The sequence below is a fragment of the Sardina pilchardus genome, chromosome 3 (genome assembly GCF_963854185.1).
Source record: "Sardina pilchardus chromosome 3, fSarPil1.1, whole genome shotgun sequence".
Classification (NCBI taxonomy): Eukaryota; Metazoa; Chordata; class Actinopteri; order Clupeiformes; family Clupeidae; genus Sardina; species Sardina pilchardus.
The window spans coordinates 28900392-28927967 of NC_084996.1; the positions used below are offsets into that span (position 1 = coordinate 28900392).

A 27576-nucleotide genomic window follows, 5' to 3' on the forward strand; every position below is an offset into this window, starting at 1 on the left:
CAGTTACAGTCAAGTATGTTCAGATATTGTTCGGTAATGGACAGTTTATGACAGGGGTGGAACTGATGTCCTACAAGAGGTGCACACCTGTTTGTGGTAATATCAGATATAATAATACATGTTGTCAAGTGCATTTTCTAGTGTATATAACCATTGTAATAAATACCAACACTCATGTTCAAAAAACCTGCTTCATTTGCATCACGGCCAACTGCACACAACCTTCACAAGTCAAGGCACCACTGACATTCCAGTGTATTGATACATGTTTACTGGTAACTTCCTGGAAGCAGCGAGTAAAACCAACACCATTTCACCCAAAACACTCAAGTCATTCATTACACAACTGACAAGAAAAAGTTCCAGCACTCTCAGATGTTCAGACAAAAGATGTTTTACTGGATAGTGCCACCAAGTTCTTTTCAGCTCTTTTCAAGATGTGCAGGAATCTTTCTGAATCAATCAGAGCACAGTAGCTCACGGCAGAACTTGCATCTTGCTTCAAAAGCGATGGCGGAATGGAACAAAAACACTTTAAATTGAATTCAACAATGAAGAGCAAGGACTATTTCCCCAATTTAATATTTATTGTCATAGAAGTTGCTTTGATAACATGTGAACACGTCTGTGCCTGTTCCGGGAGAACTGCACAAGTTGAGAAATCAAGTGGGCAATAAGCAGAAGGGAGACATGTACAACCAAGATATTAACATTCTGGTTTCAACCGGTTAATTTCTCAAACATTGTTTTCCCCTGCATGTTTAAATCATCTTATGCTTTTCAGAGCAAAAAACAAAACAAAACAAAAAAAACTGGTCCACAAAACTGCTGCCATTCTTTTACTTTAATGGAAGCAAAAAAAGGAGGAAAAAAAATCAATAATAAAAATAAAATAATAAAAATCAGAGAAAAATGCATCTCTTTTGCTCACAAGAGTAGACCAGCAAGGGAATGGGAAAGGAAGGTCGTTCACGGGCCTAACCAAAATGGCATCGCTGAGCTCTCAATATGAGAAAGCTGACACATGTGGACTTGATTTCATTTTTTTCCGTTTGCTTAAAAACAGATATCTTTTTGAGACAAGAATTGTTTTTGTTTGTTTTTTTCAGCTGGTCTTCGGGAGGCAGAGGGGACTGTGGGAAGGGGGAGGGGTGGAGGGGAGTGGAGTGGAGGAGAGTCGGTGGGCTGTGAAGGGGGGGTGGGGTGGTCTACTGACTCTGCAGCCGCCCACCTCCGCCTCAGCTTGGTCATTCCAGAAAACACCCATCATGCAACTGGTTCACTCCTTCTCATCGACGAGCTTCAACACCTTCCCAATGGCAATGGTTTTACCTGCGGGTGGGCGGAGATAACAATCAGTCAGCCACAAATGGTTTGGGGAAAGCTCATACTAAGGCAGGCGTGTAATCTGCACACGCACGCAAACACTTCCTTGCACAAATCTCACAAGTCTCAGCTAAGGATATCATTTGCACAAGGCATTGTGGGATGGAAACTAAAAAGTAATGTGTAGCATATACATTGTAATGTGGATATACATCAGCGTTAAAGTGTGTCGTTGTGGACGACACCAACAAAATGATGACCTTGATCGTCCTGTGCAATACACAGGAAGTAAAATATGAGTAAAATTGTCATGGTGGGTGAGTTAGCCTACATACAATTTCACTTTTAAATGGTGTAATCAGCTTCTTTTTTTTTTGGTCAAGCCTGTGAGTATAATTCAAAAGCAAGGGGCTGGATTGAGCCCTTAAACTGAGCACCTGCCACCACTGATACGCTAGGAGTCAACATACCACAATAACGAATCACAATTACATATGCATACATTTTAAATATCTCTTCTCATATCTAAATATCGGACAGTTTGCTCCACTCTCCATTTTATTCCTAATTCATACCACTGGTGGTACAGAGGTTGATCGTTTTGTAGCACAATCCACAAAATCTCTAGCATCGATATGTAGTTACAACCTCTCTATAGGCTACACTTTAGAAAAAGTTCTTTAAATATGGTATCACCGGTGTTAAACTGGTAAATAATCCACTGCACAGACTGATTTTTTTGTAGCATGTACAGCCCTGTCTGTCTAATAGAATCGTATTAGTGTTTACAACGTGCCAAACAGCTCATTAAGTTTTTATAGTGGGTTAATGCTGCATCACCTCTTTCGCAGTCATTACTCTGCTAATGTCCTCTATTTTAAGCTTCTGTTCTATTTATTTGCGCCTAATTTCATCTGATCCATCGGGGGCGCTGTGGCACAACTGGATACAGCACCTATACCATATTCAGGCTCGGCCCGGGTCAATTCCCGTTCCCACACCATCTCTCTCTCTCGCCCTCTCTCGTCAGATTAAAGGCATGTTGTGCATTTGTGTACCTGAGCTTTAGTTGCCTTTAGTATCAAGTAAGTAAAACTTTGAGCAACTTCCCAGTATGTTATATTATAAAGTATATTGAAATAATTCTACCACTGACAAATTCACTGATTCTAATGACTGATCAGTGTTTCAGAACTCACCTTCGTCTCGTAGGGTGAAGCGTCCCATCTGAGGGAAGTCTTTGAATGTCTCAAGGCAGATGGTTCCTGCGGCCCGCAGCCGGGCAATGCACACCTGGTCCTGCTTAACAAAGCGAGGCCGCGTCTTACTCTTGTCGCCCGTCTTTTTGTCTACCAAACAAATTAAGGCCTGAAAGAAAAATAGCAGAAGGGTGTTAAAAATTACTTCCAACTTTCAGTTAACAGAAGTGCTACACTACAAAACTTCATTTTTGATAAATCATCCAGGACAGAAAGATTACCGTAATTTGAACTTCTTCAATGCAGGTATGGATGTGTAAAACTGCATTGTAACCAGGACAGATGATGGACTTGTGTTCGATGATGACAATCTGTTTAAAGATACAAACAGCATGAGGTCATAAATAAAGCTGACTACAGGGTTCTGATCTTTCATCCCATATAAGCTCTGGGTTGTTGCCAACGGCAACTAAAGCCTACCTTACACTGACAAGATTTGGGAAAGATTCTTGAAAGATTGTAGTCTTTTGAGTAAAGCTTGAATGAGGGGCATTAGTTAAAAGACTACAATCTTTCAAGAATCTTTCAAGAATCTTGTCAGTGTAAGGTAGGCTTAACGCGGTAACAAAAATTCACGGTAAATCATCTGGAGGCTGCAGGTGAGTGACTGTGTGGCGGGTCCACCATACCTGGGCGTCGAAGGTGCGCCCTGTGTGGCAGAGGTTCTCGCTGTTGCAGAGGATGAAGCCCGGGAGGATCTCCTCCTCCTCGATTCCCTTGAGCCGCAGCTTCAGGTTCTCTCCTGGTCCCGCGTTGTCCGTCTCCACGTCGTCCGACAGCAAAGTCAGAACCTCCACAGTGTGCTGTCACACACACACACACACACACACACACACACACACACACACACACACACACACACACACACACAGTCAAGTCAAGGATTGGGCATATGGGACTACATTTTACAGGTGGGTTCCCAAAGACGAAAGCCTAGTGCCGAAACGTCAGCACACTAGTCAATAAAAGTGGTGATTCTTCTCAGCAGTGTGGCGCTTTTTCCCGTACTTCTTCAAGGGTTCCCGAGGACTGAAATATTTTTCCTCAAAGGAAATCTCCATTGAAGTTTTCTGTTAGTCCAGAACTAGACTTGATCCATGTACTGGAAAACGGTGCCACCAGTACAACCAAAACTAGCCCCACACAATGAACTCTAAATGACTGTCACAGACACCGCTTTCTGGCAAGATGCCAAGAATCACACTATGTGGTTGTTTAACAGCCACTCCCATCAACAAGTATAGTTTAACATTATATGATATGGTAGAACGTTTGATAGGCTTTAAATACTAAATCTGGGGAAGCTGGGAGTTTTTTTTTCTTCTGCAAAATACCATTACTGTGTGTACTGTAAACTCACCCTGTTGGGCATCATGATAAGTTGGCTCGCTTTGGCGATTGATCCCGATTCCAGCTTTCCAAGGACCACAGTGCCCATGTCCTAAAATGACAACAAAATACACTCATTCAGGTTGAGCCACACCTTCAGCTTAAGCTTAATTTTGAAATCTATGAATGGCATTAACTGCTTGAATGCTGGGGTGAAATTACACGCTACTCACTTTGTACTTATCTACAATTGGTAACCTCACTGGTCCATCACTTGATCTGTTTAAGTTTGGCAAACTGTCCAGATGTGGAATGAATGGTAACCCTCTGTGAAAAAAATAAATAAAATAAAAGCATGCATTCAAATTACAAACAAGAAAAGCATAACAAAAAGGTTCAGTTTCTCTTGCGCAGCTCATAAAGTAAATGGAAAAACCTTATCTAATAAAATCTAAACAAGTGTTATTAATCTTATATGAAGATTAAAAAAAATCATCTAATTTATGTTGTTTTCAGTATAAAGAGATATACTTAGCACTTTCTCATAAAATCCTTTGACTTAATTCGATACGATTTTAACGTATTTCAAGGCGTCTCATCATGAAAACAAGCAAATCTGGCTGCAAGTGCGTTAAGCAAATTTGTTCTAAAAACAAATTTGACTGGCAGTGCATTGAGCAAATTTGACTTGACTATAATCAAACCCCTCTTCTAAGTCAAACTTATCAAATGAAGTCAGAATGATATGACAGAGTGATAGGCAAGTCTCTTTATAATTAAAAACAATATCAAATAGGTTTTTTGATCTTAATGCGATTAAGATTAATAACACTTGGTCAGATTTAATTATTGCACTTGCAGTGTGGATAAGGAGTGCCAAGCGCATGTAGGATGGGCTGTACTTACGTATACCAAGAGCACATTTCAGCTGGTTCTTTTAGATTGGCCCCTGTTAGTCCAGAGCACGGCATGAAGTGAATGTCTTTTTTGGGGTTGAAGCCGACCTTTCTCAAGAATGGCACGAGTTTCTCCTTACATTCTTCGTACCTGAAATGAACCGAAAAACAAAAAATCAAAACCTCACTCACTGCGAAGATATAAAATACTGCTAAAAACACATCAGACAAGAGGACAGAGAAATCTTAGATTCAAGGTCATCTTCACCTCTCCAGACTCCAGTTCACTGTGGGGTCGTCCATTTTGTTGACCAGAACAATCAGATGCTTGACTCCCGCAGTTTTGGCCAACATTGCGTGCTCCCGTGTCTGACCGCCTTTCTCAAATCCCGTCTCAAACTCTCCTTTCCTGGCTGAGATCACCTGTTATAAATAATATATAGACAGCTACTAAAACCAAATGTCAGAAAACGTAAATTTACTGACAAACCAAGCCAACAGACCAATCAAACCAAACTAACTGCAAACAGAAATTAAAAAGTTCTGGCAAATGTTTAACATTTTTCTCTTCAAAACACTTCAAAAGACTGGAGGGCACTTGTCTTTCATGCCCTAATGCAACTACATTAATTTAATGTGTATTAGCCGCATTGTGTATCAGTCACAGGGCAGTGTTTTATGCAAGTTAAAAGAAACAAAACCATATTAATATCATATTATTAACGTGTATTAACCCCATAGCTGAACATTTTTTGCAAAATCAATGTAGAAGCTGCAGCTAATAGTTGGGAAATTACGGTACATAACATAACAGCCACACTCTTCATTTTGGCTTAACTAGTGCAGTACCCGTACAAACAATGTTTTCCAAGAAACTTGTTGCCCAATTACGTTGATGCAAGTAGATCATGTTATATTGGCGATGATATAGAATCAGGCCCGTGCAGTTAGTAGTGCTTTTTACTCACTTTGCAAAGTAAAAGATTGAAGGGGAAAGGCGTTTGAGTTGCAGCTAATGGCAATATTAGACACATTACATACCAGTGCGTTTTTGCTGTTGTTGGGAAATGATGAAATAACCGCATGACATGGCCATGCCAGTGCTATTAACTCGGAGGTGATGTTTGAATGAATGTTATGCCCATAGCCGATGTCCAGATAGAGTCAAGAGCGGCTGTTTAAAATGCACATTTTAACAGAATGCTACCGACGTGTGTGTCGGCATATTGTTGCAAGATCAGCAACCTGATCAGGCAACTATGCAACGCTACGTTAGCCCACTTTAACACCCTGCTTACCAACATGAGTGCATGTGTTATCCAAGATCAACAATCTTGAAACGGTCCGTTGTTTAAGTGAGACATCGTAATTTCCATGAATGGCAACACGTGAGTTTGTCAGCGAAATGGGCTTTTTTGTTTCTATGCTGGAGTAAGTGACAGTGAGAAGGGGTGTGGCTGAGTGCGGAGAACGGTAGAATTGTGGGATTGCGGTAGAGTTGTATTTAGCTTAATTTAACGATATCTTTGTCCGTTTCTGTCCAAAAACAACCATACTTTGCACTGCACTCACGCATGTCATTAGCAATACATGTGTCAATTTTTAGGTCAGTCGGATGAGTGGTTTGAGAGTTATGCGTGGCACCCAGACAGAGGTTCCTTGCATTAATAGATAGATATCAATGTTTCCTAGTCAAACAGCGCCCTCTACTGGCATGCACATATGAAATCACACCATGCTGATGAATTTCCCATCCCAATAATGGTAACATTGTACATAGTTTATATCGAGTCAGTCAAGCCACCACACTCACCAAGACAGCCAGGTCTGCTTGCGACGCACCACCAATCATGTTGGGGACAAAGCTTTTGTGGCCTGGGGCATCCAAGATGGTAAAGTGCTTTTTTTCAGTCTCAAAGTACGCACGTCCAACCTCCACGGTCTTTCCTTTGTCCCTCTCCTCCTGGTTTGTGTCGAGAGCCCAAGAGAGGTACCTGGCAGAGAGAGCAAAGAACTTGTTAGACCACCTGAGAACAATCTCCAAGGTAGAATTACGGAACTGATTACCCCAAGGACAGCAACCCATGTCAATACCAACAGCTTCTTCTTAAAGTAATTGGGAGGAAACAAGACCTTTAGACACTCAAATGGAGGGAATTTCAACATACACAAAAAAAGCAACCAAAATGGGGGGGGGGGGGGGGATCCTTAGAAATGTATATGTTTACCATAACATCCGAATCAAAAAACACACTGAGTTGGCAGGTATTTTTATTTTTACTCCCAGTCACAAAAAAAAAAACACTTCAAATCTATTTTTAAAGACGGCCTGAGAGAATGGTCGGCTTGTTCTTACCAGGTCTCCCTGTTCTTCTCCTTCGCTTCCCTCTCGTATTTCTCCAGAGTCCTCTTCTCCACCATGCCCGTCAGGTACCTACACACCCCAGAGGACCACAGAGCACAGGCGCGTGAGAATGGCTGACGCCAACCTACCACAGACACTGAACACCAACAAGCACTCAGATGGGCGCCTAACACAGAGCCATGGCTACTTACATGATTTGACCTCCAATTGTGGACTTTCCAGCATCTAGAAGAGAGAGTGAGAAAAAGAGAGAGAGGGGGAGAGAGAGAGAGAGAGAGAGAGAGGGAGGGAGAGGGAGGGAGGAGTACGGGGGAGATAAGAGATTGAAGGGGGTAAGGTCACAGCTGATAAAACAGTCTTGCTGGTGGTGGTTTCTCTGTGCTAGGTAACAGGCCTGAACTAGTTAGGACGAGGGACACGACTACGAGTATGCCGTGCTGGTTTATTCCAAAGTCTACTTATCCAAATTAACACTTCACAAAAACAGCAGCAGTGAGGATCAAAATATCTACAACTGTCTCACCATTTCTCTGTCAACAAGTTTCAAAAACAAAACAGACAGACACGCCCATAAATTGCCTGTTGTAGTTTTTGAATTCATCCCGCCCAATGATCTACACACTGTAGAGATCCCAAGAATAGATTGTAAGTTGTCTGCGACAACTTAACAACAGAAACAAAGCCTAGTTATAGTTATAACTAGCTAGTTCAAACATGGTAAAAAAATGGTACCCAGCATCCTGCTATTGTTCGCATTTCTGTGCCTCTGTAATGGTAGAAATAGGCTATGTGGCATGATATCCAACATAACACCTTGTTGAGCAGTTTAACTTCTAATCGAACCGGCTGCACCCCACATAGCTTATGCAGCTGACCTAGCACTGAGCTCTTGCCAAAGTAAAAGCCTGTTTCAAAATAATTACACTGTTGACAACCCCCCCCCCCCCCGGCCCCACCCCAACACCAAACCTCCTGGTCCACAGGAAACACTGATTACTAAGGCAGCAGTGAAATAACCATCACCAATGAAATTTGGCCCCCAATCACACCAACCATTCTATCCCCGCATCCCACCAACAAGGAACCTGCTTGTCTGACCACACTCACCAACATGGCCGATGAACACCACGTTGACGTGCTCCTTCTTGGGAGCGTCTTTCGGGACGGGGACCACTTTGAGCGCTGGCGTCTCCTCCTCATCCTCCATCCCCTCGTCCTGGGGCGAGTCGTCTGCCGGACCCTCGTCTCCGCCCGACCCGCCTCCCGGCTCTGCTTCGCTGGGCTCCGCCCCTTTCTGCTCCCACGTCTCCTCCACGGCCATCTCGGCGTCTCCGTTCTCCAAGGGGGCCGCTGAACACACGCACACACAAACACAAATCAACACACACGCACAGGCGAGTTCACACACGCATCCATCCAAACTCACTGTGTCTGTCCAGAACCTCTCTTCTAACCCACACCAACATAAATACTTCACATTTTGAAGTATTTATTCCAAAGAACATTGTGCTTGAGCATCTGAAGGACAACATTCATGGGAAATGTTCTGGTTACCAAAAACGTTGTTTTTGACCGATTCTAAAACATGTCCCTCTGTATTTCCCTCTGTATTTGCCAGTTTTGCTTGGAATTAATGTGTGGTGGTTCCAACACAGTATTTAGTGACTTGTTGCCTAATGTCACAGAAGATAGCCAACTTCTCCTCACCATTTCTCTGAACATTAACCATGCATTTAAAGCATAAGCCTCAGTCAAAAACACTGGTGGTGGAGGAGGGTTGGGGGGTGGTGGGTGTAATACTGACAATGAAATAAGATGCAATCTTATTGACATGTATTCACACAAGGGCCTTTAAGGTGACTACCGTATGTTTAGTAGATACAACACACAAAACCCCCCAAACAAACAACAGCCACAGGGCATTATAGCTAAAGCAATTCTACTGAGTGCATGTGGGTGTCCCGGCAGATATTTGACAGCCAATCCAGTTAGACAGTACAGTGCAAAGCAGATGCTTTCACATCTCAAGTCATCCAAACCACAGTCCTCTAAATCATATATTCACTCACTGTACACTGGGGAGTTCCCACAATCAGAGGGCCAACAAATTAAAACTCTACGCTCCCTTAGTTTGGCAGAGCTGGATGGGAGTTATCGTCGCACTTTTTCCACTGTTGAGTCGCAGAAAGATAAATTATTAACTTGGGCGCGGGGAAGCGCTCTTGAACACCTGCTAATTGGTCTTCTGTGGTCCCTGTTACCAGCTGGTTTGAAGCAAGACCCACCACCAGGCTCCCCCCTGCACATAGCCTCACCTGGCTGGCAAGAGCCACGCCCTGACTCTACGCCTATTAATTTGGCTTGCTGGTCCTGCTACAGTCAGGACAAAGTTCACATGACGAGTCTTTACAATATGGCCTGCATGATAGGAACATATAGAAAGTAAGTCTCCTGCACCCACAGCCATGAACATTTGGGAACTGACTGAGGAAGCTCCCCGATGCACCTGACTAACTTAAGGTGAGAGGAAAGAATTACACAACAAGCATGCATATTGCTGAACGCAACGACCTAAAGGCGACAGTAATCCAAAGCATCCTTTTCTAGTATTGTCCAAAAAGAGAAGGAAAGCCCCGCTTTAAATGAGTCTCAGTTTTAATTCACCAGATCACGCACCAACTGTGTTTATATACACTAGCGCAACACTTTGCAGGCAACACAGAACACAAACAAGAGTACAGTATGGAGTGCCAAATGTCAGCTCACACCGCAGCTCTTTGCCATGATGCAACACACCAATCTGTGGAGATACTAAAAGAAGCAGTCTACGCTTCTATGAGTAAGATCTGACGGTGGCTGTACCTTAGTGTGCCTCTAAGCCCTCTATTCACTTGGTGTAAACAAAATCTGACAACCTTTTTTTTAGGGGGGGGGGGGGGCCAGAAGGCAAGAAAAGTGGTTCTCGGGCACTTACCTACAGGTTCTGCAATCTCCATGCTGGCAACCGTATCACCACCTGCACAGAAACACAGAAACAACTCATGTTTTGACAGGTCTTCGGAAAACGTAGCATTAACGTTAATAGAAGTTGCCCAAGTTTAATCCATAAATCACTGACTCGTATGATGCAGTCACATCAAATGCAGGTTACACATCTGTAACCTGAATGTTAGTACTAAAATGTCACACACATTCCCATCCAGCCAGATAGGATTGGGTGTTCATTCAAAGTGGTAACATCGCCACACTTAATTAACTCTTTGCAACTGTAGGGCACAGATGTGGCACAATGTACGCTACAAGTTACACAGGGGTTTGAAGTAACACAATACCCAACAACTCCAAGGGGGAAGAGGTATATTTTCAACCTGTAAGTAAACCAGCATTTGTACTCTTAGATGGTATGTCACTAGGCCTACTACTACTAGTAGCAGGGAACCAGGTTTAACCAACAAGATATAAATTGCTTAACTGGAGATTGACATTTGTCATTTCGATATGTACAGAAAGCTGTAGGATCTTGCCTCTCTATGCAGTGTAGGTGACGCATATGATGAGTTGACATATAACAAGGTTAACATAAAAATCAGCAACTATCCAGTGACCAATCGCAGTTTATCAAAGGGGCAAAGTGTAGAATGACCGCATCGAGCTGCCATTCATCAAGGGCCATATTCAGACCAATTACCAATTACATCGTGTAATAATTTGTGACATTCTTTAGATTAGGGGGAAATGCACGAAGAAAACATTCAACGTTTCGTACCCAACCACGTCATGCTGTGTGCCCAGTATGACGTGGTTGGGTACAGTTCCTGTTTGGAAAACATACTGTTTGGGTACATTCAGTCACAGCAGTAACGTTATTATACTGGATTTGGAAACATTACACGTGGGTGTAGTTAATCGTGAGGGAACATCTCGGTTGTGCTGATCACAGGGACCATACCTCAAGTTGCAGCAGACACAACCACGCATCATCATTCAAAGAGTACTAGCGTTAGCTAAACTCATCCTCGAGACGGAACTCCGCAGAACGCCGGTAGATAATTAACTAAATTTGCCACCAAGGTTAGCCAACAATGCTACAACTTTGACTACAGCCATCATTTGTTTATGTTCCACATTATCTTAATTCGTTTGCTAGCCGGGTCACTTTGCACAGAAACAACTGTCACATGACTTTAGTTAGCACAGCATGCTTGCTAACTTGCATAGCTCGTCGCCGGTCAAATCAAATAGTAGGTTAGCAAACCCTCTACCATGCTCGTGGTTCCCACCTCTAAGTTAAAGGTAGACTATTGGCCAGCTTTGCTAGCTAGCACATCCACAAGTTACACGTCATTTATTTAACACATGGAATAACACCAACAGTCATGGTGTTAATCAATGTCATAAATAACACTCAAGTCTAAGTGTGAAAGGCTATGAGGTTTAGTTTAACCATATGTAATGATGATACATATATTAAAATAACGTTAACAGGCAAACGTTAGTTGTTGCCTGTTAGCTAATGCTAGCTAGCAACGTTTCCGCTTAGCGAGCGTGATGTAAGTTGGCTAGCGTAGCTAGCGTCCAGGCTCAAGAGTAGCAAAGTAGTTGCAGACCTAAAACGTGAAGCCGTGTGCCGACTTAAATGCTACCAAGCTAGCTAGCTGGCTATGTGCTAAGGAAAGCACCAAAGCACATAACGTGACCGCCAACTTACCACCAGAGTCAGGATTTTCCGTGGACTCTTTCGGAGCGAAGGACGGAACAAATTCTGCCGCATTTATATTTGGGACAAAAGGCTTGGCGTTCACGTTAAGGGCGCTGAAGCCCGATAGTTGCGCGTCGACGGCGGCCTCGCCATCGTCCTCCTGCTCCCAAGAATCTGGGGCTGTGTCTCTCGGGTCCATCGTGGGTATGTGAATTTTTCACTGTACTGAAGTGTAGACTAACGTCGGCTACGCAGTTACTTTTGTGTCCACCCCTTACCCGGTGTCACCCCGTAAAACGGCTAAAACTTTCCCTCCTGTGTGTGTAGTGGGGTTCCGTTTTTCGTAGGATAAAACAGCCGGTTTCTCTCGACGAGGGGCGAGAGAAAGAGAGATTCGACTCAGCACTCAACGCGAGTCCTCGTGTGTGCTGATGACTCTCCCCGACGAAAGGGAGCGACAACTATACAGGATTGTGGGTATTGTTGTCCTTGTGGTCTTTGCATTGACTTGTGGGAGAAGGAAGTACCACTATACAGGGAACTACATTTCCATAGATAGACATGACCCATGGCATGTAGTCATATCTGACCCTTTTTAACTGAACATTCAACACATGAAGAGCCCCACGAGAAATGTTTGGAGATGGCCCCCAGAGAAACTTCAATCCAGAGGGCAATTTCATGTTTTCCTCGAAAAACAAGTCCTTTTACCTACATCCATCACAGGAGGATGAAAGTTTTAAATTAAGTTAGAGCAGTCAGAGGTTACAAGGACATTCCTTTACAGCCCCCTCCCCCTTCTTTTTTTCAAAAGAATCACTGTACCAAACAAGGGGGCCCAGACAGGGCTATCAACCCCACAGTTGTCACAAAAATCAGTTGACAAAATGGAAACAATTAGGGGCTTGACTTATCAATAGGGTTTACATGTTTTCAGTTTTCAATAGGTGACTACACAACAGCTTGCATAGTCTACAACATGGGGGTCAGTCTTAAACTATCAGTGTATAGATAGAAATAAATAACTCAAACCAATGGATGTAATTTAGCAATTTAATGTATTTCACTGGACAAATAATCAAAATTAAATTTAGGCATATTTCATTGTGGATCAGCAGGTATGGTACGGTACAGGTATGGTTTTATACAGCAGTTTTAAAGCAAAAAAGGATACATACAGTAGATAATCAAAAAATGAAATATTATTAGATATCAATTAAAGGCGATACTCTTTAGTAAAAAAAAGGGTGTCATTTAATGTATTAAAATAAACAAAATCCCCAAACATATATTCAAGTCATTTCTGCCTTTTATCCTTCTACAGCTAAATCCCAGTTATTTATTGCACCAGAGATTAAATTATAACATTAAAAAAGATAAGTGTCAGGTAACATGAAAAAATGCACTTGGTGACAAAACAATTGAACAATGTGCTGGATTATGTGAGACAAAACGAATGGAAAGAAAAACAACTGGTCAGAATACATTACATTGTTCAATTCACTGTCCCTTCTATGAACAGTGGAACTTGAAAGGTAAAGAATGTCACTTGAATGACATAAAAATGTAACTGTATGCCATTTGAGATTCTAATGTTATTTTTTATGAACAGCTTAAAATTAATATGATGCAGTAACGATTACCTTCAGTGGAGATTGAACCGAACTCCAGAACTGTTCAATTCATTTGGTCTATGTACTCTAACTCACTCAAACATGGCATCCACAAACACATCATTATAAAAATACACTGATACAATTTGACTTCACAGTGAGCGTTGTATCACAATCACAAGTCTGTGAAAAACACGAGTGTTGACTGGATGCTATCATTACATAACATCCTATATGGATACCTAATACTTTAGAACAAAGAAAAGTTGTGTATTAATGTTTTTTTTTCCTGAATTTAGCAAATTTTGTATAACAATAAATAAATAATTAAAACATCCTGATTAAATTAAGACATTCTGTACAAACTAGTGCAATAAGGCTATTTTCTCTTTCTTTGTTAAAAATATCTGCATTAATTTCATAGCATTAGTCTCTTCATTACCGTATGTCATGTACAGTAAAGCCTATGCAGTATTCAGAGTAGACAGTAGAAAGATGAAAAATGCATACAGGTCTTTGATTATGACGGTAAGGCCTCAATAGCCCTTTGGTTATGTATACAATGAGACTGTACATGTTATAACAGAGAATCCTCAGGCACCTGAGATGGACGGATGGGAGGGAGCAACGTCAAGGGCAGTGCCCATCTCAACAGTGATCAGGGGTCAATGGCGTTATGTCTTATCTTTGTGTGTACATATATAAATCACAGACAGATTTTTTTTTTGTAGATCTCTTTCTAAAATGTGTCCTTCTAGCTAAGATCACATATAGTGCCTTCATGGTGTGAATATAATTAAATATATATATATATATATATATATATATATATATATATATATATATATATAAAAATATGTATATACATATAATTTCTTTTTTTCAGTGTATTATTCAAATCCAAATATATGTTCATTTTGTTTGTTTGCATATCAGCAAAATGAGTTCATGTGAATTTGGCTCCAGGTAAAAGTGATGATCTATGTCTACACTAACTCTAATTCTCCATTTGTGGGTCCAAAGGTGACCTACACAACTTGTAGGCCTTGGTGTTTCTTTCCAGTTTCGTAATGTTTTATCTGATGGTGTCGACCTCCTCTGACTCCTGTCCGTCAGGCTGACGTTGGACTTCAGGCGAAGAAGGATCAGAGGTGGAAGGATCAGAGGTGGCAGGCTCTTCCTGAGGAGGTTCTGTTACCCCTTCCTCTGAGGCAGGGGGCAGTGGGGTAGTTTCTCGGGGCATCTCCTCTGGTTGACCCACTGAGCTAGTTTCGCTGTAGGTGTCTGAGCCAGCTGCTGATCGCCTGAATAACTTTTGTCCTGCGGATGGAACACCAGGGAGGAATTAGTGCTAGAAGCTCACCTGCAAACAGTTTGGCCTCAAGGGCGTCCAGGAGGTGGACAATCCTATTAATCAACATCGGGACTTTCCTGTTTCGCACAATTGGATTAGTTTGAAGCTGAAAAAGACACAACAGCTATCTACTGTTTAAAATCACCCAAGGTCAAGGCTGACGTAGATTATATCATAAATTGTATATTAAAAAAAAAAGAATGTTAACTATCCTATTATAGTCACCCATTGTTATGTTAAGAAAGTTTATGCCGCGTTTTGGGAAGTTTGGCTCGGAGCTGAACAAGCCATTTTTTACTTTAGAAGAACATTAAGATAAAGGTGATTTAAGAACATGGAGTTATTAAAGCTATTGAACATATCAGTTTGATTGAAACAGAAGAGGTGACATTCTGTACCAGGTAGGCGTTTGCCGGTAGATGTAGGGGTGTCAGGTGTGGTCCCTGATTGAGTTTTCATAGTGTAAGTGGATTCTGTGGAGTCAAGGGAACCTTTGGAGGAGGACAAAACTCTGTGAGAAACCTCAACGTCCACATTACCAAGGAAACACAAACACAAATGGGGGACAAGCTACAACAGAATCAGCAGGCAGTAATTTCAACTTCATGGAGTACAGTTAAAATCATGTGAAAGAAAGTCAAATCAAATCAAAAACATGACATGAAAAATCATCCTTACCTGCAACTAAGCTGAACGTTTGGCCCTTGATGGACATCTGAGTGGGAGAGAACCAGTTGAGTACAGAGCCTACCAGGGGAATCTGCCGCAGGACTCCCTAAGGATGGGCAAACAAAGGAAGACCATAAGTAACAGCAATGAAAAAGACATACACCAGCAAACAGGCTTGGACTACTCAGGAACAGGAATTATTATATGAGCAGCAGTGCATATATTTTGTTGATTTTGTACATGCGTAGGACACAGACACAGAACTATATGAGTCCTATTACACAAACACACGTACAGCTAACACATAATGACCGCATAAGCACCACAAAAACACACACCTCCTCCATGAGTTTTTCGTCATTAGCTTTCTGTAGCTGTGCCTCAGCCTCCAAGATGCCTTTTCGCACAACCTCGGTCATGTTCTCTAGCAACTACAACAACAAAAGGATTATCATTATTTTTACCACTTTAAGATTACCACTTTTAACAATCTTCCCAAATCTTTTCAGGATATTTTCAGGGCTCCATTAAAACTGAGCTCGCACTACCTTGCCGCTTTCTTCAAGGTCCCTCCCAGTTGCTGCAAGGGTGTGCACCAGCTCTGACACATCAAGATCCTCAGTCGCCAACCCCACGTATATGCAGTTAGTCTCAGTGCCAAACTCTGGACCTGGGTAGTGCAAGAAGGATGACATTACATTTCAAGTAGGCCTGCACAATGAATATTTTTTTTTATTTAGATTTTTTTTATCGAAATTGCAATTTGAACTAATGGAATTAGGCTGCAATGAATCATGCAGCTTGCAACACTGTCCTTATGGAATATCTTGCCACATCTACTATTGTTATTATATCCATGTCATCCTCCTTGACAGACATTGAACACACATGAAAAAAGGTTACTGGCAATGATCGAGTAACTGGAATGAACCGCTTTAGGTGTATACATGTCTAGAATAAATCAGAATATTGACAGAAACCTGGGTGTGTTAAAAAGGTTTTTCTAAAAACAATAACGGCAGTAAACCGATAATGAATATCAGATAATTCTGTTTACATGAACACTTAAATAACCAGATAACTACAAAACCCCGATTATAATCAGTTTTTTAGTGTGCATGTAAACGTGCTACTGTAAGTGAAGCTCACCTAGGAGAGCAGGAGCGCTGTGCTTCTCATGCACACAGCATGCTCACCAATCAGAAGTGGCCTAACTTTAGCGAAATTGAGAATACAGAACTGAAGCTTTACTTTCAATAACTATATTAGAAATCAAATCGCAATCACAATATCTCTCAGAAAGATCCGTGCGGCCCAGTCTGTGTTCAATTTTAAATCCCAGTTAAAAACCCACCTCTTCTCCTCTTACTTTTAAATAGGGTCTCCTTCTTTTACGTGCCTGTGCACAATGTCCTATGTTTACTTTTTAATGGTCTCTCTCCTTTTATTTATTTTTAACTTCTACAGTCATTGTCTGTACACTGTGGCCCTGTTCTTTTTTTCTTGTTTTGTTATGTTGTGCCTTAAAGTCTTTTATTTTTGCTCTTTGCACTTGCATTATGCACTTTACTGTGAAGCACTTTGGTGCGGCTCAGCCGTCTGTAAACGTGCTATAGAAACACAGTTTGACTTGTACTTGACTTGACTTGAAAGATGGCAATATTTTCTCCAAATCATGCAGCCCTTATTTCAAGTGTGAGAACACTCAAGCACTGGATGATCAGTGAAAACAGGTTTAGATACGAGTCCCTGGAGGCATCAACAGACACACCAGCAAACGCAGACCTTTTGTGTGTGACGCTAAAAGTTCTCTCGATCACATTTCATCATGTAATAAAGTCAAGTCACAGAACACATTTATTTCAAAAGCACATGTAACAGATTGTTTACCAAAGTGCAATAAAAGCCATTTGCTGTGGCAGAATGATATGAAGGTGTATGTATGATTGATTTAAGAAGTTTTGTGTTGTGAAGTGTTACCAGTGGAGAAGGAGATGTCTGTGTCCAACTCCGTCAGTTTCTTCAGCATGTCTCCATTGATCCTCTCCACATCCTGTTGCCTCTTGCCGTCGTCAGCCTGCTCACACTGAGGCTCATACCTAGGACAACAGACCGTCCACGGGGTCACTAAAATATCTAATTACAATCTTATTTATTTGTGCGTGTAATTTTTTATTCATATTGGATGATTTAGAATGTGGTTATATTGCAAAATGGCTAGGTATGCTAAAATAATGCTTGTCCATGGGTGTGTACTTTAACAGAACAAGTCATGTAGATAAGGCAGTGGGTGGTGAGCACAAAATGACTAAAGACTGACTAAGCTAGTTATGGTGAACAATTGTCACAACGAAACACGCATCTTTGACCTTGTAACCCTTGACCTCTCACCTTATGGCACCCAAGCCCGGCCAGCTGAGGTCCTCTATGTAGGTAAGGGCGGCTTGGTGGTGGATCTCCTCCCTGAAGTCCTGCCTGAAGCGAAGCGTGCTGCTCAGGAGAGGCACCATGTCGGTCAGCTTCTCCACCAAAGCTTTGATGTCGGACCCCTGGGTCCCCAACACTGAAAGTGTTCAGATTGACATTTACATTTAGGCATTTACCTGGCCTGTACTTCAAAGTGGCTGCTGCAGAGTGATGAATGAGTAGGATATCAGTATAAAGAATTTCTAAATCTGTTTTTTTTGTTGTTTTTTTTTTAATCTTAGGACAGTAGTATTTAGTACAGACGCTGCAGCCACATGGCACCCTTATGCACATTCACTGAAGAAAAAGAAAATATTTGTAACAGTATTTTATTTTTCTGGATTTAGAAGTTCAAAGGGTTACTTTGCATTCAACGTGTCCATACCTGCAGCAGTCATGAGTGGGTTGAAGCGGACACAAGTGCCCTCGTCCTCCAACTCTACCACATCTACCCCACTGGACGGTACCTGCTGGGCCAACTGCTCTCCGAGCTGTACAGACAACAAATGATATTTGGACCTTTACCATGCTATTCTTCCATAAATCCTATGGAAATGGTTTCATAAATATGTAAAGGTTTTTGTTTTGTTTCATAGAACCCTTAGTTCTATACCAAAACAGATAGAAGACAATTAAAAAATGTTGACCTGCCTAGCTACTGCTATTCTTTTGCTAATATTTATAAAACTTTTGGCAGAACAGTGACATTCTAAAATGTATATCTATGAAGCATACCCATCTGTTGAGAGCATCTTCGACTTCTTTTTCTCCAGGGAAATAGCCCTCCACAGATCCACCACTGGATGCTGAATAGAAAAAGCAAGAGTAGAATTTAAATATCCCGGGGGAAAACAAATGCTCAAATGCTTTCATTTCATTGGCTTAACAAAGCAATTAAATCTATTGGCAACATCCACTTATGAAAACTTGACAGCCTTATTAAGCATGAGTAATTGCAAAGACCGTTACAAAACATGTACACTGCCATTCAAAAGTTTGGGGTCACTTTCAATTTCACTCCAATATAAACAGAATACCAGCTGAGCTCAGTTGCACTGTTTTTTTCCCCAGCAGTTTTCAGATTACTTTATGTGCTTACATACTGTAATTGGAAATGGGTTCCCCAATGTTTTCTCAGTTAGCCTTTTAAAACTTTAAAGTGATATCAGATTAGTAAACAGAATGTGCCTTTGGAACAATAAATGGTTGCTGATAATGGGCATCTGTATACTTATGTAGAAATTGCATTAAAGATCAGCCATTTATTTCTACAACAGTCATGTTCAGCATGAATGATGAAAAAAAAGAAATTTCTAAGTCACCCAAACCCAACCCAAACTTTTGAACTGTAGTGTTAACGTTATATTATCCTATCTTTTTACATGACACACTACTTGAAAAGTGTGTGTTTTTTGTTGCGCTCTTCTATTTGTTTCCTACTAAACTGTTTCATTTCTGGCTGGCTCTCAGTCAGTCAATCTCATTAACAGACACTGGGTGTAATGGCTGAGGTGAATCCAGCAGGTGGCCTCACCTGCACTGGTGTCCTGGGAGAACCTGAACACCACCACTGGAGAGTTCAGCTCATCCTCCACCTAGTGGACACGCGAGAGACAGTACAACTTAACAACACGTCAGCCGAACACTGGAAAGAGTATGCACTTTTGTTTTTCTTTTTTTTTTCAAAAGAGCATGAGACATAAACTGTCAGCATTGCCGTATGAGTTTGTGAGACAGGGATTTGTTAGAAATGCCTCAAGGGTAATGTCATGGAGATGCTTTTTTTTTTCAGACTGGATTGCAGGCCGTGCTTGTTTGACTGCTCAAACACGTCTGCGTGACCGCTGTGTGAAGTGCCAGCTTGACTTAATCTCATGCAACGTCTTAGAAACAGAGTCCTTTGTTTAACAGTGCCAGGAGAGGACCTGCTGCATGCTGGTGAGTGTGTGGGCACGCAAGCCCACTGTAGTACACAACGGAGAAAGTTAATGCCCAAGACTCTCATGCACAATGGACATTCCTGTGTTTTACACTCAAGTTGAAGGTCTGTTTCAGTCAAGAAGCTTTTTAGGGGTTCAATAATAAAGCAATGGTGACATGTGACAATGACCCGAACACTCACCTGTATTAGTAATACTGAAAGGTAATATTAACCAGGAATGTGTAACGAGAGAGGAACAAAGCTTTGAGGAGAACCCTCGCGTCGGAGGTTATACTCGAAAACCCTGAACCCAAAGACATTCTCTTCCTGGTATTCTATTTCACCATTATGTCAACAGCAAGGATAGCCTTTGGCTGTGCGTTATCTCCCTCGGAGGAATGTGTTAGTATTGAGCCAAAGTGTTGAACGGGAATGTGCTCCTTCTCGCACAAAAGGCCAATTAAACAAAATCATCAAGGGAAATTCACTTTGCTGTATTCGGTCTACAGAGGCTCCCAACCCATTTCAAACACAGTGAGGTCCATCCATGATGACCCAAGCAAGTCATCAGTCTCTACGAAGGTGGCATTGTCCTGATGATACGACTAGCAACATGCCTGTGAACGCACATTGAGCCAACGGGGACGACAACAAAAACCATACAAACAAAAAATAATAAATAAATGAGTGCCTCCATCCCCTGTCACTTTAGCTAACAGGTGAATGAGTGGATATGGTGAGGAGGGAGGGGGGGCAGCTGTGGAACGAGGGGACGTGGAAATAAAAGAAGAGAGGGAAAAGGAGGAGTGACGTGGGTAAGAGGTTTGGTCCCACCTACAATGGACAGAATGAGAGAGCCCAGGACATCCCGGAGAGAGCTCCCAGCCAGCAGGGGGAGCCGTGAGTGAGACACCCCAGCCTGAAACCCAAGGCACCCAGGTTCTCACTACAGTACGTTAGGGCAGCGGTTGGCGCCTGTCTCCAGAGGGCCGACAAGCAAGCAGGTCTGGTGCCTACCAAGCAGAGCGCACCCGATACACCTAAACACTCTTTGGAGGACCGCAATCAGTTGATCAAATCTAGGGAATCTAGTAAAGACAATCAGGTGCACTCCTGAACACTTGGGGCTCAAATCCTGTAGACATGTCGGCCCTTTGCAGACAAGGTTTCCAAACGTTTGCTTTAGTAGAACACAAAAGTCTAACAGATCATCGCAGTTTTACCATGGTCAAAGCCTCGAGGAGAGACACCTCATCTTCAAGGACATCCTAATTATGGGACAATATAAAAACATCTGCGTTCCAGATTACAGTGATGGAGATAGAGCACTAGTATCTCTTCCTGGAGAGACTGAGGCTACCCTATGGAAGGTCATGTTATCCCGTTTACATGATATGCAGAAATGTTTAGTATTTCTATTTAGTAGAGTAAAAATAATGCACTTTAGATTAAATTATTAATTCATTAAAGGGACACTTCACCGATTAGCATTAAGCTTTGTATCTTTAGAAAACCAGTCATGTTTTTGAATGGTCGTGCATCATTCCCTCAGTTTGCCTTGAGATGGGAGAAATACGGATTTCAATTAAACCCATGAATAGGACTTCCTGATTTCAATGATGTAAAATGATAATTTTTACATCATTGAAAGCAGGAAGTCCAACATGGAAATCCGTATTTTTCCCATCTCAAGGCAAACTGAGGGAATGATGCACGACCATTCAAAAACATGACTGGTTTTCTAAAGATACAAAGCTTAATGCTAATCGGTGAAGTGTCCCTTTAATCCTTCCATGTTTATGTGTTTCCTATCTGTAGATACTTCTGGTGTATTTTCATGTAAGGTTCATGTTACATTTAAAATTACAATTCAATTTTTTTTTAAAAATGTAAACAAAAAATAAATAAATAATAAGAATCAATCAAAAAAAGTTCCTTAAAACCAATTAGGGGTAAAAAAAATTAACCATATCAAAAACAAAATACAACATCTACCACAAAACATGACGAAAGAACACCATAAACACATGCAGCAAATCATATTTTAAAAAACTTACTGAGGTCTTGATGGAGGCCAGTGTCTTGAGATGCTCCAGCAGCTGTTGACTCTGCAGAAACACACAACTGGTTGACCCAACTCAGGACACAGACAGTACTGTTTTCCAGAGCATTGTGTTCTGGCTACGTTTCCAGAGCATCATGCCCTAGTTAAACTCCTGCCAGGCGGGAGACTTACGAGCTGCGTGGCGTTCTTAATCCTCTCTACTATCCCATCATGCCCCAAGTACTGCAGGGACAGCCAGAGGGGCAGGGCACGAAGCTTCTCCACTGGCTGGCTGGAGGTCAGGCCCGCTGCCAGAGACTGCATGATGTGACACAGCACCCCCACAGGGCATGGAGGTCAAACAACAGAGAGAAAGTTGTGTTAGATCCAGCAGGATCAAAATGTTACACTAAATAAAAATGGGAATGTTGACATTGACAAGACTGCATTGAGAAATGCCCACAAAGCCGTTTCTAATTGCAGTAGCTCAGGATAAAAACATTCTTTCTTAATGTGCTTTGCTCACCAGAGCTGGGTCTTCATGTCTATAAAGTGTGACAGCTGGCACAGCAGGAAGTCCCAGCCATGGACCTGGAGTGAGGGTCATGCTGTCACTCTTGGTAGCTGCCTGGAGATACAGAGAAATCAAAATTACATTGGAGCACATGAGGATAACCACACACACACACACACGCACACGCAGAGACAAAGAGAGATATGCGAACATTACAGTCAGTATAAAGTGCTGACAATCACTATAACAAAGTCCTTGAACGCACCATAACTGGAGATGTGACTTGACCCAAGGCCAGAGTTGCCAAATTCACCCTGGAAGACACAAAGATAAGCACAGCAGACAAAACACATCAGAGCAGCTTATATTCATATTCATTATTATGACCGGATGTCCCAATTGCAGGTTATGCCCATTGCCCTTCAGAATTTAACTATTGAGAGTGGAGAAAAGCAGTAGCAATACAAACCACTTGTTTCTTATCGACCACTTCTGCTTTCCACTCACTCACTCCCCTCCCCTCTACTCACCCCTCAACATGAAGCCATATGTTGTACTGGACACAGAGCTCTTTCAGGCGTCCCAGTTTATCTGTGTGCCCGGCCCCAGGTGTTCCTGAATGGGCAAACAGGACATCAGATCAGTTTGTGCTGTGAGGTGTGGCTGGATAAACCTGTCTGAGAACGAGGACACCAGGAACAGGAGTCTGACCTGCGTTGGCTATCAGCAGCAGAGGGATCTTCCCCGTGTCAACGTCGTCTTTAATGAGCTTGTCCAACAAGGCCACATCCTAGAAATTAATCAAATAAAAAAAACAGATGTGCTCATTCTCATCCAAAACATCTGTGGACTGAGCATAGGACTCAAGTAAGAGGAGGTGGAAAAGGCTTCTCACTATTTGGTGCTGAGATCCAAACATGGTGTTACAGGGCACAGTGCAAAGGCTGGACAGAGGAAGCCCAAGCTGTTGAAAGGAGAGGAATAAAGACAGAGAGATATTTTGAATTTTTGGAGTCATTACACAGTGTGCAGACCATCACCTTCACACTCAAAATAACAGATCACGAAATGATGGAAACAGAAGCAAAGAGGCATTTTTGTCCACACCTGGCTGCAGAGGTGCTGTCCCAGCCCCGGCCTGCAGGCGGCGCTCTGATAGATGACCGGCTGTTTGGAGCTGAGCACCGTGAACCCCTCTGTGGAATATTCTTCGTAGCGAGCGTTTATCACCAGGCGACACACCTTCACCAGGCCCTCGCGGTCGTCCTCGTGGTAATACGCAGAGCCGTTCTCATATCTGCCAAGACAGAGACCACCACGGTGCTGGACTCGTCAGTGCGGTTATTTTGTCAAGTGTGTGTGTGTGTGTGTGTGTGTGTCAAGTGTGTGTGCACTGTGTGCAGATGACTATGCTGTCATGCATGGACACAGACAGCCTTGAAATCTTTTAAAAGTTTAGTCATTGCATCGGCTGTCTACTTCCTCGTAGATGCTTAGAAAAACACCTGCCTACTTCCTCATAGATGCTCAGACAAACATCAGCCGTGGCCTACTGGTTAGGGCTTCGGGCTAGTAACCGAAGGGTTGCCAGTTCGATCCCCAACTAGTGGGTGGGGGAAGTGGTTGAGCACCGCTCTCCTATAACCACATCCACGGCTAAAGTGCCCTTAAGCAAGGCACCTAACCCTTCACTGCTCCCCGAACGCTGCTGTATCAAGGCAGCTCACTGCTCTGGGTTAGTGTGTGCTTCACCTCACAGCACACAGACATGATAGACGATACTGATTACAGGATATACCCCAAAACCACTTCCTAATATCTTAAATGGAGGCAGGCTTAAACTACAAAACATGCCATAAGTGGTAAAAAGTTCCATTTCATTGCTTCCTGGTGTAACTTTCACAATGACAGGGGGACTTTGCAAGCAGTGTTGCTGGACTTCCCAATGATTTGAATATTTTTATTTGGGCAAATCATCTGCAGGTAACTCATTATGAATATGTATAACCACCTTATGAATCGAGGATAATATCTCACGCTTCATGCTGACTGACCTGAACAGCCTGCACAGCCAGAGGGTGGTGTCAGACAGGATGCGCGTGGTCAGCTTGCGGAGTCGCTCGCGGTCCAGCACTGAGATGTAGGCAGCTAGGCTGTGCCCCAACAAGGCCATGTGACCCTGCTCCCCCACATACTGCATCCTGCTAGGGGTGCAACACACGCCAGTGGGGAGACAGATGAGCATTAGGATTTACTACAAAAACAAACAAACAACAACAACAACAACAAACAACAGTACACAGGACTCAGAGGTTGATTCAAACAAAACAGTTGGCAGAGAACTTCAAGACCAGACAAATCTTGATTAAAGCAAGAAATCTGGGATTAAAACATCTGCTAAAATACCAGTCATTCAACTTTAACTTGAACAGAAAATGGCAACGGACAGAAACAAACATCAGTCATTTTTTTGGAGGAAAGTTTCATATAAAAATAAAACGACCCCAATTCCTATGCTGCAGCCTGTGCAGCTCCTCTTACGCAGGTGTGTGCAAGGCCACTAGAGAAGGCCTCAAAGAGACTCAGAAACGTTATCATAACGTAAGTATATCTTGTTCCACAACAGGACCAAACTGTTATGATAATCTGTTTCTCCCCGTGGCAGACTGAATCACTAATCTAAAGTGAAAAGAGTATGAAGCTGCTTAAAGGTATTGTGGTCAGACCGCATTCAGTGAGCACAAATACACTCAATGAGGATGCATACTTCTGATGATCACTTTGATAACGTGACAGTGACATCCTTCTTGTCTGTATCTTTCTTAGCCCTTGAGGCATTCCAGATTTACTGGAAGCTATTTGAAGCAGTGTTGAATGTCATCTGTGCGACACTGACACTATGGCTGCTTTTAGACATGTCTGCCACAGTATACGCGGCTCTTTATCAAACGGAGGTCCGATCCCCAGGTGATTCGGATGTAACGCTAACATGTGGACATTCTGTGGGAACGACACCGACGCACATGAACAGCATGGTTGAACAACTTAAACGTGGTTGAACACTATGGTCGGAGTTCCAAATGTCCAGTTATATTGTTCAGATACACGGCCCAACTGATTGACATCCACAGAACATGCAGACTTACATCTATGTCTGAAAGGAGCTTACATGAATGACAAAACTTACCGATGACCCTGTTTATCTTCGTCATCATGCATTAGATTCTGCACCAGCTGAAGAATACCGGCAACATCCTGACCGCTGGATGTTAAAGAAATACACAAGAGAGGAATATTTGTTTTAAATGTGTAATCATGTGACAGTGATCAACCCATGACGAATCTAACAAAGAGTGTTCCAAAATGAGGCTCTTGATCCAAATAACTGTCCTTTTTAACAATAAGATGTTTCTTTTCGCCATGTGTCAATGAGCCTGACTCTGACTTTCTTTGAAAACTGGACCACTTACTCCCCCTGCAGTGGTCCTGGAATGTCTCTCCAGCTGGGCCGCCGCTGGCCTGAGTCTTGGTCTGCCTCCCTGTGAAAACACCACAACAGCACATGCTCAATTCCTTAGAGAAATAATGACGCCACCTAGAAGTACAGTTTATCTTCTATTCAACAATCTTCAAACACATGCGGGTAAAGCACTTCACCTTACAACAAGGTGAAAAGACATCATTACATCTGCTGAAAGGCATAGTATGTGGATTGTCTAGTATACAGTAAGGTATGTGAACACTGCAGAAGGGTGGGTGGAGTGGTTGGGGTTCAGTTGGGGTCCTAAGGACTTTGCACTGATAAAGAGTTTACAGCACCACTGATACTAGCACCCACGTTAATGTGCATGTAGCTATCCTGTTGGAGAAGCCAGTGCACTGGCATTTACAAGAATGATTAATGCAAACAATGGCATGTCTGAAACACAAGATCGGCCCATGACTTACGTTTGACCATTTTCAAGAATCTTCATGGCATCGTTTAGATTTCGCCCCATCTCTGCTAGCATGGGGTCCACCATTGTCTAGGGAGAGAGTCTACATAAGAATTTCTCAACAAAGACACACTTCACAGGTTTGAAAATAATGAATCAGATTGACTGAATTCCGAGGCAACATCCTGACAGTACAAATAGTAGCCTAAAGGTTTTCCTCCAGAGTGTGGGTAGGCTAACCACTCCCCTTCTTGAATGCCCTGGATCCTGAATGATGATCTTCCTTATAATAGGAATGGCCTTTGCGAAGTAACAATAGTTTGGGTGTGGCGAGTGTGTGACAAAACACCTGTTTAAAACAGCATTCTGACTTCAGGTGTCATATGACACTTTCATTTAAGTTGGCTTGAATATGCAAAATTGCTCAAACATGCAGGCTATTTTCATCTGACTAGTGTCCACATGAAACGCAGCGGAACTGGGAGACTGCCGAGCTATTTGCTAAATTAAAATGCCCTTGCTCACGAAGAGCTAATGTAAAAACACACATCAGCACTGGCACGACCTGGCCGGGTATCCGAGATCGACCGCATAAGATGATACGTCATTATATGAGGCTATTGCTAGCTACAGTGTCCCATGTTTAATGAACAAGATTTCCCTCTTAGCATAAACATGTCGCGATACTACTGAATAACAATGAAAATGGTTTAAAAATAACAGTAGTCCAATTCACATTAATTGTAGCAGGAAAACGCTGTGTTTGGCAGGGAATTCCTGTTCGTCCTGCATTGCCTCCATGGAATGACAACCTAGCCTTGACAGCCCGTATCCTGCTTTGGCTTCTGCTGCCGCCGCTAACGTTACCTTGGAGAAAATGACAGCCGGGATAGCATGATTACCTTATGAAGGGGCTGCTCCATGCTTTTCGAAACCAGCGAACAGGGACTGTCTATATCCCTCCTATAAGGCCTACAGTTAGGACCAGCGGACGCTTTCGAATTAACCACTTTGCCAATTATCTTCCGTATCTTAGTTACTTTGCTGTCCTTTCGCAGATCAGCAGTCAGTCTACTTCCTGGATGGGAGCCGCGTCGTATTCCACGCTGGCAGCGCTGACGTATGTCTACGCTCTCGCTCGCGCAGCTGCTAGAGATAAACACTGACAGGGGGTCAGCAGTCACCT

At 42.5% G+C, this 27576-nt stretch overlaps 2 protein-coding genes across 5 annotated transcripts; both read right to left on the reverse strand.

Annotated features, from left to right (window-relative positions):
• Positions 1 to 177: 177 nt before the first annotated feature.
• gspt1l (G1 to S phase transition 1, like) lies at positions 178 to 12325 on the reverse strand. The gene is made up of 14 exons (XM_062532702.1): positions 11884 to 12325; positions 10150 to 10191; positions 8283 to 8525; positions 7367 to 7400; positions 7167 to 7244; positions 6624 to 6804; positions 5079 to 5233; positions 4821 to 4961; positions 4148 to 4241; positions 3946 to 4026; positions 3215 to 3388; positions 2807 to 2896; positions 2526 to 2694; positions 178 to 1332 (listed from the first exon to the last, which is right to left on the reverse strand). The coding sequence occupies exons 1-14, from the start codon at positions 12071 to 12073 to the stop codon at positions 1280 to 1282; spliced, it is 1725 nt and encodes a 574-aa protein (XP_062388686.1). The 5' UTR covers positions 12074 to 12325; the 3' UTR covers positions 178 to 1279.
• A 1990-nt stretch (positions 12326 to 14315) lies between these two features.
• pdxdc1 (pyridoxal-dependent decarboxylase domain containing 1) lies at positions 14316 to 27508 on the reverse strand. Of its 4 annotated transcripts, none has more exons than XM_062532704.1 (24): positions 27293 to 27508; positions 26404 to 26480; positions 25926 to 25994; positions 25643 to 25717; positions 24510 to 24656; positions 23563 to 23752; positions 23351 to 23419; positions 23167 to 23245; positions 22986 to 23070; positions 22721 to 22769; positions 22468 to 22569; positions 22134 to 22259; positions 21955 to 22005; positions 21121 to 21165; positions 19511 to 19571; positions 18712 to 18782; positions 18362 to 18467; positions 17902 to 18073; positions 17491 to 17609; positions 16059 to 16180; positions 15849 to 15941; positions 15520 to 15616; positions 15240 to 15332; positions 14316 to 14807 (listed from the first exon to the last, which is right to left on the reverse strand). In XM_062532704.1, the coding sequence occupies exons 1-24, from the start codon at positions 27311 to 27313 to the stop codon at positions 14563 to 14565; spliced, it is 2364 nt and encodes a 787-aa protein (XP_062388688.1). In that variant the 5' UTR covers positions 27314 to 27508; the 3' UTR covers positions 14316 to 14562. The 4 variants fall into 4 exon arrangements, with proteins under 4 accessions (XP_062388688.1, XP_062388687.1, XP_062388690.1 ...); XM_062532703.1 differs by having other exon boundaries at positions 24510 to 24659; positions 27293 to 27507; XM_062532706.1 differs by lacking the exon at positions 21121 to 21165 and having other exon boundaries at positions 27293 to 27507.
• Between the last annotated feature and the right edge of the window lie 68 nt (positions 27509 to 27576).